Here is a 13,178-nt window from a genome sequence, read left to right on the forward strand (position 1 = left end):
TGAAACTTGCTGATGTTTTAAGCCTGAGCATTATAATAAGAAGTAAATGATATTTTACTTGATCCCTGCAACATTGTGTGAAGTGGGAAGGGTAAGGTTTATATTCCATTTCATAGATGAAAATTGATTTCATCATAATTCTGTTCTGAATGTCAAGTCAAGAATTATAGTAAAGCTAAGAGAAATATCCCAGATGGCCTTAGATTATTTGTGCAATAGGGGTTAAAAAAAAAAATTCCACAAAGCTCATTAGGCATAGTATTTTTCCTCTTAATATAACAAGGTTATATATGTACAATATAGATAAAATAACGTAACTTTTAAAAAACATTATTTTTGTCTTTTTCAATTACAGTTGACATACAATATTATATTAGTTTCAGATGTATAGTGTAGCAGTTAGACATTTATCTAACTTACAAAGTGATTCCCCAGTAAGTCTAGTTATTGACATCTGGCACCACACATAGTTATTACAGTATTATTGAGTATATTCCCTATGCTATGCTTTATATTTGGCTAACTACATGCATAACAGGAACTTATGAACTGCTACTTTTCTGGTCAATCTAGGCCCTCTTTATTGGCTATGGACCTGGGTTCAAGCACGGCATGGAAGTTGATTCCTTTGAAAATATTGAAGTCTACAATCTAATGTGTGGTAAGTGAAGAGGCAGCTTTCGTCCCTTCTGAAAACAGAGCTGGAATAGGATGATCAAAGATAAGCCACTTGATAGCCACCTTTGTGGAGATGGTGATGAGGCAAGACAGATGCTCACATTTTCACCATTTTTCTTCCTGACCCAGAGTCACTGAAAATATGTGCCAGACATACCATCTTATTACTTATCTGATTCTTCCACTAGGCTGCATTCCAGTAAAGTACAGCACCCAGAGTGAGGAGGTGTGTACATCCCCAGAGCCCAGTACTCCAGAGCCCAGTACTTTGACAAGCCCTGGGGCTTAATTATATGACCGTTGAATCAGATCCGTGGTGGAAGCCAGAGAAGAGTTAGGGCGCTGTGAGATGTAGACAAAACAGGTGGATCTTCTACAAGCATTAATAGATGGCAATGTCAAGTTTGTAAAAATGAAGGCAGACCCATTAGATATATTCTTGGTTTACTCTGTAGCTTCTTAATTAGTACTTTATGGGTGGGGTATTACATCTTAAATATTTCTTTTTCTGATAATGATACTGGGCATTTGCAAAACCTTAAGTATATCCTAGGTATAATTCTTTTAAAGGGATCTGCTCTACATAAATGAGTTTATAGATCCTAAAGCACTTAAAACACTGCCTGGCATTATAGTAAGTGCTTTACTATATTTGTTTGCTATTATTATTACTATTATTATTAAAAGCATGAATATTAGATGTGGACAAAGCTAGTTTTGAGTCCTAGGTCTATTATGCTAGTATCTTTGAGACCTTGAGCAAAGTGCTCTGATTACTCATCCACCAACTATTGATAATAGGCTATAGTTGGAGGATTAAGTAATAAAAATATATTAACTCAGTAATTGGCATATAATAAGCATTCAACATATGCTAACTATAGTTATTATATACATTACAGTTCAGAAATTTTTATAGAGAAGTACAGCATATATTTCAGTATTTCCATTAAGAGCAGCATAGTTGCCCTGGCTGGTGTGGCTTAGTGGACTGAGCGCTGGCCTGTGAACCAAAGGGTCGCTAGTTCTTTTCCCAGTCAGGGCACATGCCTGGGCTGCAGACCAGGTCCCCAGTTGGGGGCGCGCAAGAGGCAACCCACATTGATGTTTCTCTCCCTCCCTTCGTCCCTTCTTTTCTCTCTATAAATAAATAAATAAATAAATAAATAAATAAAAGCTCACGTTTAAAAAAAAAGAATAGCATAGTTATAAATACTCTAAAACCCAAAAGAGTTAAGGACTCCAATAGGTTTGGTTTTAAAAAATAAGAATCACAGTACAAGTTTACTATTTATTTGACTTTGAAACTTTCAACTAAGTCTTGACTATTCTTGGAATTATGCAGATTTACTGAATTTGACACCTGCACCTAATAATGGAACTCATGGAAGTCTTAACCACTTTCTAAAGAATCCCATTTACACCCCAAAGCATCCTAAAGAAGCCCGCCCAGTGGTACAGTGCCCCTTCACAAGGACCCCTAGAGGTAACCTTGGCTGCTCCTGTGATCCCTCAGTAAGTATTGCTGAGGAGCTGAGCCTGGTGTGGGTATTTTCATAGCACTTTCTGCATAGCATGTACTGTGGAAATACTTCATGATTAAATTAAAATTTATGAGTGAGAGTGAAAATAATCTTTATTTTTAATTTCAGTGACACACACAGACCTTTTACTATTTATTTTTCCTCTACCTTCTTTTGCATTTTTGCCTCTATTTTTATCCCTGGGTCTTGTGACTTGACTTGCAGGTTGGGAGAAGTTGAGCTGAGTCCTCTTATCCCAGCAGTGAGGTCTTGATTATAAACCGGTCACAATATTTCTTCTCTACAGTACAACACCACCTACTTTAAATTTAGGGAAATATATCATTTTTTGGTACAAAATCGGTACATGGCACTGTTCCATTTTTCTCCAATCTTAATATATACAATAGTTGTCATAAAAGGATGAAAATATGTGACAAGTTATGAACAAAATGACAGGCTTCCTAAAGATAGAAATTAGGGGAGGAGTTAATGCTTTTTGTTTTGTTTTAGGCTTATAGAAAGACCGTAAGACCAGAGATAAGCATTTTAAAGCAGCGATTATATTCTTATATTTCAATTAATAGTGTGCTCATGCTAATATTGTGTATTTTTGCAACTTTCATTCCTACCTTTTTTTTTTCATCAAGAAAATAATTTTGACTTGTACAAAATGGTTTTAAATTTTTTCTTTGTTCTAAAATGGAATAGTTAAGTTATAAAAGGTGTTTGTTACCAAAATAAAACATGTCTGTGTTCCTTAAAAATAGCATTATTAATTTTTTAGATTTTTCCAGTCGTGGATTTTCAGACACAGTTGAATCTGACCACAATAGAAGGTAAGGAGTGTTTATTCTTGAACTTGGAACATGGACACAGGCTTTTTTTCAACAGTGCAAACCACAGAGAATTGGTATGGGGGCATTTTTGAGAATAGTCAATAAAATAAAAGGAGTAGTGGAGGACCACCTGATGAAACAGATATCTCTTTGCCTGATAGTCTAGACTGTTATTTATAAGGGAAGAAGGGATATTTACAGTGGAAATAGCATGCAAGCATGCAATATAGTTAGTGGAAGCTGTTTTGAGATTTTAAAAATTTTTATAGGCTTATAATAAATCTTCTGGTTTCCATTTTAAAATACCTGTTAAATATCTATCTCGCTGGGTTGCCAGTTAATTACATACAGAGTATAAGTTGATTTATTTATCAAAAATTATTTCTTCATAACTTTTGAATGAACATTAAGAATATTCAGACACTTGATGAAATTGGTCAGTTGTGACTTGGATGTGCAGTGGCACTTCCATACAGTCTCTGATCCACTTTGACAGAGTCTTTGATAGATTAAATGACTCATCTCACAGTTTATTCCTGCCAGAATAAAAAGGTGAATTCTGTAATATTCTTTACTTGAACTTGTCTGTATAAAATTCTGTAAATGTTCATGTGGAGAAATCTTTGATAATCCCAAGGTTTTAAAGTATTGTGGTAAAGAGTGACACTTTTGGAATTAAGTAGATGTAGGTTTGAATATGAGCTTAGGAACTACATGTTCATGGAAAAAGTATTTAGTTCCTATACACAACTGTTTTCTCATCTATAAAAAGGGCATAAACCTTAATTCATAGGGCTATTTAAGAATTAAACTGGATGATGTCTATTCAGAACCCTATAAAACACCTGACACTTGGGAAAAGGGCAATAAACACTATATAATATTATTGATTTATTCAGTTTAATCTCATCATTTCAGTTCTGAACTTTTGCTTTCCAAGTACATATATCATCCAGAAAATTCTCTTTCTGGAAATACATCCTGAAGACTGAGTAATTGAAACAAGGTCAAAGAATTTTAGTATATAATTTAAGTCCTATTGCTGAAATTTCATGTATATTGTGATATCTTTAATATTACATTGCTCTTTCATAATCTGTAGGGGCAAAATGTGCAGTGAATCCCTTTTGTTTTCTTAATTGTTTATGGTTCTGCTCTTTGTAATTAGTGTTTTTTAGAGTTAAAACATTTTTTTCAAAGGGTTGAGTAGACCAGAGAATTAGTTGAGTGTATCAGATATATTGTCATGTCATGCATCCTAAGTACATTTAAATGGGGGTTTCGTTTTCCTCCTGTGACCCAAGAGAAGAGTATTAAGCGTGGCACTCTGCCTTATGGAAGACCCAGAATTCTCCAGAAGAATAGCACTGTCTGTATCCTCTACCAGCACCAGTTTGTGAGCGGTTACAGCCGTGACATCCAAATGCCCCTTTGGACCTCCTACACTGTGGACAGAAATGCAAGTATTTGTCTCCCCTTTGTCAAATTATCATTAAGCACCAACATTGAGAGCATCGTTTCTCCCTGTTAATCCCAAATTAGATCACCGAACTAGGGGTCTGGGAAATTGGTCCCAGCTCGGCCACGAACCAGCTTGTGACTTGGAGACTATGAGCGTGTTACTTTTCCTGTGAAATGAAGTTTGTGTAGTAAAGTCTTCCCCCTTACCTTTGGTTTAAATATCTTATGATTTTAACTTATAAGGTCATGAAATAATTTTTACAATCAGTCACAATTATTCATGTCTAAATACATAGAACGTGAGCACAAGGATTTCCCTCAACTGCTCAGCTCTTAGCGGATTCTCACTGATGGAGAAAGCTCAGTAATCTCACTGCGTATACCATCCATCCACGGGAAGGCCCCCAGACCAAAGCAGGAGAGGCTGGGGATCCTGTTCACCCTCCAGACCAGAGGATTTCAACCTTGCGAGGAGTGAGGAAAGCTATCCCAGGATAAGATCACCATTTCTCCTCACTCCTGGGCGCTGTGGTATAAAGAGCAATGCTGAAAGATAGGCCTTGGAAGAGAGAATAAAAGGAGGAGATGAGATTTAGATTTTACTTGGAATGGAACTTTTAAACTAGACTGACCAGATTTTCAGAAACCGAAGCTGTCAGACAAGCTATATGATGCCCTTAAAAGATAAAAACGGGATTTGAGAGTCCTTAGATGAGTTGGATTTAAAAAATAAAATATTGTTAATATCACTGAGCTTGATAAGTAAAAAGATAAGGATATGTGTGAATATATGTGTAATTTCTCTGTGTAGAAAATCTCTCTACATATTATACACACATTCAGATATTTACATGAAATTTCTACCTTAAACTTGAACTAAAAAAAAACCCACAGTAAACACTTTGCACTTTTTTTTTCTTGACTTTGTACTGTATAACATTCTACACAGTTTTGTAGGTCCCAACCAATTTATTGTTAATACCTCAACTATGTTGTTTTCATTGTTTAAATTTTCAGTTTTCCTATGTAATCAAAGCTACAAAAATTCAATCATCACTACTCCTGAGGCCTTCACATTACATTGCTATTCAGTAGCTTTTCTTACATCTGCCCACTCCTCCCCAAAACACTGGGTTGTGTAGTTGAGTAGGGAAGATAGTCTCAGATCTCTAAAAACCAGCAATTCCCTATATAAAAGTTTGAAATCAAGTAAATAAAACAGAAACAGAATTAGCACAACATAGTAGGAAAATATTTGCATATATGTAACAAATGGTCAATGTCTTTAATATTGTAAAGAGTTTTCCCCTTCAGATACAAAAAAGATGAATACAATAGTAGAAAATGGAAAAATGATGGAGGACATGAACAGACAGCCAGAGTTCCATAGTTTTATGGTGTAGTTCACCTCAACTATAGGCAGACTGATTTCCTTTTCTTCTAAACACCTATACCTGATGGTGCATTTCATTTTGCTCTTCAGGACAGTTTCTCCACGGAAGACTTTACCAACTGCCTTTACGAGGATCTTCGAATTTCTCTTAGTCCTGTCCACAAATGTTCATTTTATAAAAATAATGTGAAAATAAGTTATGGGTTCCTCTCCCCACCACGTAAGTTCCCTCCCTCCTCCCTGACCTTTCCTTTCCCTTATTCTCTTTCTTTCTTCATTTTCTTTCTTATGCAGCAATGTCCATCATCTTATTTATTGATTGATGAAAATTATGAGTGAGAAATATTACTATTAGAGGAAATTCTAAAATGAGGTCTAAAACTCAAGATTTAGAAAACTTTTACTTTTGTTTGGAGGGTAGTTGATTTAGGACAGACACTAGGTAGGACCTTCTTCACTTTTCTGCATCTCTTTTAACCAGAATTTAAGAAAAGCCAGTGATGTCAGAAAAATGCATCTGGGTTCTTTGGAAGGAGATACTATTTTGTTATTTAAAAACAAAAATTCCCTGGCTGCTGTGGCTCAGTGAATTGAGCGTCAGCCTGTGAGCCAAGTGTCGCTGGTTCGATTCTCAGTCAGAGCACATGACTAGGTTGCATGTCAGGTCCCCAGTTGGGGGCACGAGTGAGAGGCAACCACACAGTGATGTTTCTCTCCCTCTCTCCTTTTCCCTCTCTCTCAAAATAAATAAATAAATAAATAAAATTAATTTGTCAAAGAATTAAGTAAAGGTAGAGCCTAAGTATGCTTGTTCTTTCACCAATACACAGCTGCTAGGGAATGGCTTCTTTTTGAAGTTAAAGGTTCTCTTTTTTTAAAGTGGCAAATCTGTATGTTAACGAGAACACATTTTGAGGCAGCCCTAAAATGGCAAAAAGCAGAAGGCTCCCAGTGCTCAAATACCCTCAATACCCAGTCTAGTCCTTGGAATAAGTGTCTGAAGTCAGAACCTGGCTATTGCATTATAAAAATAGACCAGGTCCAAGCTGAAAATCCATACAAAGAAGCCCTGTACAGTATTTCCAGGCAGACATCCTGTGATGTTTTTTCTGGATAGTGCTGTTCTGAAGCCAGATATTGTTTTGTTTTGTTTTTTTCTTTTCACTGTGAAAGAGTTTAAGGACAGAAGATTGTCAACACAATATGCTTTAGTTGAAATAAGACTAATAAGGCAAAATTTGAAATGTTTAATTTAGGGCCTTTCTTATTACAGTTTTTGTCTTGGTAAATTCATCTTCAAGAAGAAATATATAAATATTTTTATTTTGTTAAAAGACTTAAACGAACACACTGCATTTCTCCCTTGAACCAGTACCTGGGAATGTTTTATGGGTTTAGGGTGATACTCAGCTTATTAAAAAAAAAAAAATTGCATCCCATGAGAAAGTATAATTTCTAATGTTATTTGTGAAGAATTAAATAGTTGTCCTTTTTATTTTCTTTGTAGAACTAAATAAAGGTTCAAGTAAAATGCATTCTGAAGCATTGCTTACTACAAATATAGTGCCAATGTATCAGAGTTTCCAAGGTAAAAAGTTTTAAACCTATATCTTATAATTTTAATGAATTTCTGTGTTTGTGTGTATATATGTATTGTTTATAGCTATAACATATGTAATAAGATCTATTCTAAATTAAATAGCTAAATATCAAATACATGCTTACCAATTTGTTTGATTTTGAGAATTCCAGTATACAAAAAATTATACAAGTATTATAATTATGGTATATTCCAATATCTGTTTTTCTGCTCTCTCCTTAAACATTCATAAACATTTCCGGTGAAAAAACTATGTAATGTTCTTTTTTTAAGTTACCAAGCTGATATAGTTTACTAACATTTACATCCAGTCTGTTTCCCTATTTAACTATTTGGAGGCTCCTGATAATATTTTTAATCTTAAAATGAATAGATTGTCAATATATCATTATTAATTATTGCAGCCTTTGGGTCTTATAAGAGTAAATGTACTTTTTATACTTCAGTTATATAAGGAATTTGAAAATACAGCACATACAAGGAGATTTTTATTCGAATTTACATCTAGAATACTTGTGAATATTTCAAAAGGAATATTCAGATATTAACAATAAATGTACATAACCTGCCTTGTTTCTGTTCGTGATTTTTAAATAAATGTTTAGCAGTGATAATGTGGCCAAAGTTCATGATGGTGCACAGGTTCCGGGAATGGCTGAAATAGAGTTGGAAGTCCACGTTTGTGTGTTAGTCCTTCCAAAGGCCAAAGCTGAACAGTGAATCTCTGGTCTCACATGAAAACTGAAGCCAAATGACTTTTATCTCTCAAATGCTTAATTTTGAATCCTGGTGCTGATTTATTTCACATGATGGCATGGCTCCTTGTTCTTTTGAAACTGCACTGTCCTCCTGCTTCTTTCAGTGATATGGCGCTACTTTCATGGCACCCTGCTGCCGAGGTATGCTGAGGAAAGAAATGGCGTCAATGTTGTCAGCGGCCCTGTGTTTGACTCTGATTATGATGGGCGTTATGATGCCTCGGAGACTCTGAAGCAGTAAGAACACACCTCATTTCCTCTAACAACAGCTATCAAGTGGGCTGACCATTCAGATGAGTCAGCAGAACCTGTTTTATCCCATACTATTCAGACTTATGTATGTGACATTTCTGATTACACTGGAAGCCCCTTGACATATCTGATTAATTTTAATGTTCTGCTCAGTGTGTGGGAAAATATTTTTTAGATGAAAGAAGTAGTGTTCCTCCGCCACTTAGCTCAGATAAGTAATTCTTGAGCTCGAGTTAAATACTCAACCCTGCCGTTGTTAAGAAGGTAACATCAGTGTTTAAAATCTATGTGTGGCTAAGGAACTATCTTAATTAACATACTTCCAATTAGAAGATGAAGAACCATATGGTGTAGCTAGATGCAAGGAATCAGCAAGGTTATAGAACTGTAGGCCTTGGGTGAGTGCCACAGCTTTTAGCCAACTCTGGCTGGAAGATAATGATCCAGTGACCATCCTGAGAAGACCATCAGTGGTGCTGTTTTTATAAAGGAGAGATGGAAAACATTTGAGAAACAAGCTGATCTTTATTAAAATAATAATTAGAAGATTTTGCAAGCAATTTTGCTAGTAAGGCTATGAGAAAAAGGGACTGAAAGCTCTGCTGAGATTTAAGCCATTTCCGAGAATATCTCTCACAGGCTGACTTAGGGGTTACTGTTTACATTATATCTATAACGTTAGTTTATAGAACAAAAGGTTTTACTAATATCCCTTGAGGCATAAGGGCTCCCTGTAACTGCCTCATAAGCCACAGCAGTAGAATGGGTAAAGAAAACAACTTCGTTCCTTTCCCATTCACCATTTCAACCAGCGCTCTGTTTCAATCTGTTTTATATATCATGGTTCTACATAAGACTGTATTTGAAAACAAAATCCCACTACTTTAAATTTTGAAAGATGCTGGAGGAAAAAAAAAAAAAGAAAAACTAGCTTTGAGACCAAAGGAAGTAGATTTAACATGAGGCAAAGGTAATATATTTGGGATATCTTTGAGAATGTGCTTCAATTAAAAAAATATAAAGTTATTGGTATAGGAAAGAAAATCCAGTTAAAACAATTAATTTCATAGCAGCATGGCTTCTCTGAAGCAGCTGGAATAAAAAGTCTCAAACCAGTTCTCTTTCTGTCCACTGCATGTCCACAACTACAGAGAGTTTAAATGAGTATCAGTAGGTATTCAGAAATATTTGTGTCTCAGTTCCAGTGTGTTACAGTAGAATTTTAAAAATTCCAAATTCAGTAAATTTCTAATAAAAATTATTTAGATTGAGTTTATCTGATTCTTTTAATTCTTATTCTCTCAACCTGGCAGAATAGATTGACATGTTATGATTACTGACTTTTTATAATACACTTAGTTATTTGACTGTATTTTTTTTAGATGTAGTGTTTGAAAAAAATGTTTTACTGATATATTCATTAAAAGGAAGATAGTTATTTCTTTCTTAAAGTGAATATTGTCATATTTTGCAGAAACAGCAGACTCATCCGTAATCAAGAAATTCTGATTCCAACCCACTTCTTCATTGTGCTAACAAGCTGTAAAAATACATCCCAGACCCCCACACAGTGTGAAAATTTAGATACCTTAGCTTTCATTTTGCCTCACAGGACAGATAACAGTGAGAGCTGTGTGGTAAGTAGCCTTTGCCAATTTACCTTACCCATTGGAAATATAAATATATGTGTGTGTGTCTTACATTACTGTGGACGAAAGCATGACTTGAATATATGCGTACATATATTGTGAAATTACAGGAAGGTTTTAAAATTTGATTCTCTAAGATAACATATCTTCAGTGAGACATCCCTTGTCTATTAAAAACACTAAAAATCAGATCAAAATGTAAAAACTTAGTGACTTTGTATGGTTTACTAACTAAATTCTAGGTTTATGTGAACTGTGAACTTAAACTTATTTTTGTTTTAAAAGTGGATTTGTAATTCCAAAAGTGTCAGCACGCTTATAAATTAATCTTAAAGTTGTAGTTAGACAACATTTCAAATTAATTTTCTATATATTGCTTTATTGTAAAAGTAATGTTTGTCCCTAATTATCTTTTTGTATTCTATTGCCATGCGAATATTTAGAAATAATTGTTTTATGTTATTTTATTTGCTCAGAATTTTAAAAAATCTAAACTCTAACCTTTGAACGTCAAGACTGCATTAAAATTTTAGCAGTTTTTACACTTTTCCTTATAGTAAGTCAAAACATTTTTTTCAGAGTACTTCCCAGATATCCTAGTTGTTTTTTTCTTTTTCTTTTGCTCCTTCTTCTTTTTTAATCCATTGAAGTCATACAAAGTAAGTCTAGACCTACACTGGCAAATACCACTCTCAATGTCTCAGTGAATCGGTGGTAGACACCTAGAGTTCTGTGCCCAAAAGGATCATGAGGCCCTGTCTGAGCTTGGCTGGGGAGAGTCCTATGATCGCTCATTCATTTATCTACCTTCTTCAGTAGCTATTTTCAGAAAAATTTGCACTAACCTGTGGGTGTGTGATTTTCATCCACCTCTGTTACTTGCTTCAGCTACCACCTCTGCTTCCGTGTGCCAGAGCGTATGCCTTTAGTTTTGTACTGATCCCATATTAGCTGAGACTTCACTACCTCACCAGAGATAAACTTGTGTTTACCACTTCCTTCAACCCTTTCTTCGTTACAGTATGTACTTAACTGATTCTGATAAGAACTAGTATTTGTATTGTACATTTACACACATCATTACATTGGATCCTTAAAACAACCCTGTAAGGAGGGTGCAGGTAAGCGAATCAGGATTCAGATGTTAAATAACTTGCCTCAGTTTGCCTGGTAGACCCATGATTTAAATCCAAGTTTCTTTATTCTAATTCCCAGCTTCTTCCTACCATCTCATGTTGCTTCTGTTTTCCAACATTTTTTAAACTCCACACCAATGAAATTTCTGCACCCATGCAATAAATGAGCATGTAATCCAGCTATACTTTTCTTTCCCCAAATTTGATGCATCTAATTAAACAAACGTGTAGAATATATTAGATGGTGAGTTACTCAAGAGTAGGGATTATGCCTAATAAATCTTCTGGCATCTGCCATTTGGGAGCGAAAGTGTCAAAGCTCATTAAAATGGGGACATGGAGGGCTTGTAGGAAAAGTGAACTGACTTTTCCAGTGACGCTTCTTTATGTCCCACCCGCCCTCACAGCACGGGAAGCATGAATCATCATGGGTTGAAGATTTGATGAAGTTACACAGAGCTCGGATCACAGATGTTGAACACATTACTGGACTCAGCTTCTATCAAGAAAGAAAAGAGCCAGTTTCAGACATTTTAAAGTTGAAAACACATTTTTCAACCTTTAACCAAGAAGACTGATTAATTTTTTTTTAACTCCAAAAACTCACCGTAAATCTTTTTGAAAGAATCTTCTTTTTTCTACAGTCCTTTATTCATACTGTTGCATTGTTTGGAAGCTGTTGACCAGAGTTAGAACTGGGAATCCTCTGTGATACGACCATCTCAGGGAAACGTGTGGCCTCAGCATAGCAGTCAGCAAGTGTTCCTATTGAGTCTCGCACATGTTTGAACATGTAAGAATTATTCACATTTGGGAATAAAGACAGACCAAACCTAAAACTGCTCTTCTACTTCTCTTAAGGGTAGAAGTGGCCTGTGAACATTGTCTGGACACCAGATATTTGAACCTTATTATCATTAATAAACTTTTATGGAGCTGGCAATGCCAGACTTATGAATAGGATTGAAATAATCCATGTTGCATTAGTATCTTCACAAGAATCATTGATTCTTTTAAAAGTGATTTTGAAATTTCATTTACTGTAGTTTTAATTAAAAAAAAATTAATGGAAACAAAACATTCCTGAGGTTCTCAAAGCCAAAATATGTAATCCTGTGTTTGTTTGTATTTTTTTTAATTATGATTGGGTTTCTTCATATATAATGGCTTTAACAAGTTAAAATTTGAGGGAAAATCTGTGAGTTGAATATATTGTTCTGTTATAAAATTTAACTCTACATTTGTACCAAAAAAGAAAAATATTCCCATCTTGTTCACTGATAATTAACATAAGTTGAAAATAGCCCTAAAAGTGGTTCTTTTAGACTGTTAAAAATGTCTTATTTTGATGAAACTTCAGAGAACTTGTCAATACCTGCAACTGGGCATTTTTCATCAAGACGGTAGGAATGTTTTCCTTTGCACAAAAATGACCCCGCCAGCGGTGAGCAACATTGTGCTGAGGGGTTCATTTTGAAGTTTCATAGATTTGAAGAGAACATGTCACCATCGCTTCCTATCTACTTGGTGGTCATGATAAATGAACCTGATTTCTCCACTGCAAGGACTAGATCCTTTAGTGCCAACCTGTGAATGTTCAAAGGCTACATTCACTTTTAGGCTACCTGGGTCTAATTTAGGTGTTCTGTTATTTAGTACACCAAGATTTGTATTTGTCCTTCAGATGATACTTATTCTTCCACAGCCTTGGGGCCCCAGAGGCCTTTAGATAATATAATTTGCATCTAAATTAATTTAATAATTTAGAAAATTTCATTGGTTCTTGTTTTAATACCACCGATCTCTAAAGCTCTGTACATTATTATTTTTTTAATGTTTTATTTTTCTCTATTGTTCACATTGGGTAATTTCTATTCTAGCTTCAAGTT

General features: G+C 35.0%; 1 protein-coding gene across 1 annotated transcript in view; it reads left to right on the forward strand.

Moving 5' to 3' along the window:
* ENPP1 (ectonucleotide pyrophosphatase/phosphodiesterase 1) overlaps window positions 1–12,369 on the forward strand; it is a 55,518-nt gene extending 43,149 nt beyond the window's left edge. The window contains exons 17-25 of the mRNA XM_090279852.1: window positions 574–661; window positions 2,024–2,193; window positions 2,989–3,040; window positions 4,345–4,499; window positions 5,985–6,114; window positions 7,402–7,482; window positions 8,357–8,489; window positions 9,979–10,141; window positions 11,697–12,369. Of these exons, the coding sequence (XP_090135978.1) occupies window positions 574–661; window positions 2,024–2,193; window positions 2,989–3,040; window positions 4,345–4,499; window positions 5,985–6,114; window positions 7,402–7,482; window positions 8,357–8,489; window positions 9,979–10,141; window positions 11,697–11,867 (1,143 nt within the window). The 3' untranslated portion in view covers window positions 11,868–12,369. The remainder of the gene's footprint in view (window positions 1–573; window positions 662–2,023; window positions 2,194–2,988; window positions 3,041–4,344; window positions 4,500–5,984; window positions 6,115–7,401; window positions 7,483–8,356; window positions 8,490–9,978; window positions 10,142–11,696) is intronic.
* The last annotated feature ends 809 nt before the right edge of the window (window positions 12,370–13,178 follow it).

Source organism: Furipterus horrens, unplaced genomic scaffold, assembly GCF_987537825.1.
Source record: "Furipterus horrens unplaced genomic scaffold, mFurHor1.1.pri manual_scaffold_6, whole genome shotgun sequence".
NCBI lineage: Eukaryota > Metazoa > Chordata > Mammalia > Chiroptera > Furipteridae > Furipterus > Furipterus horrens.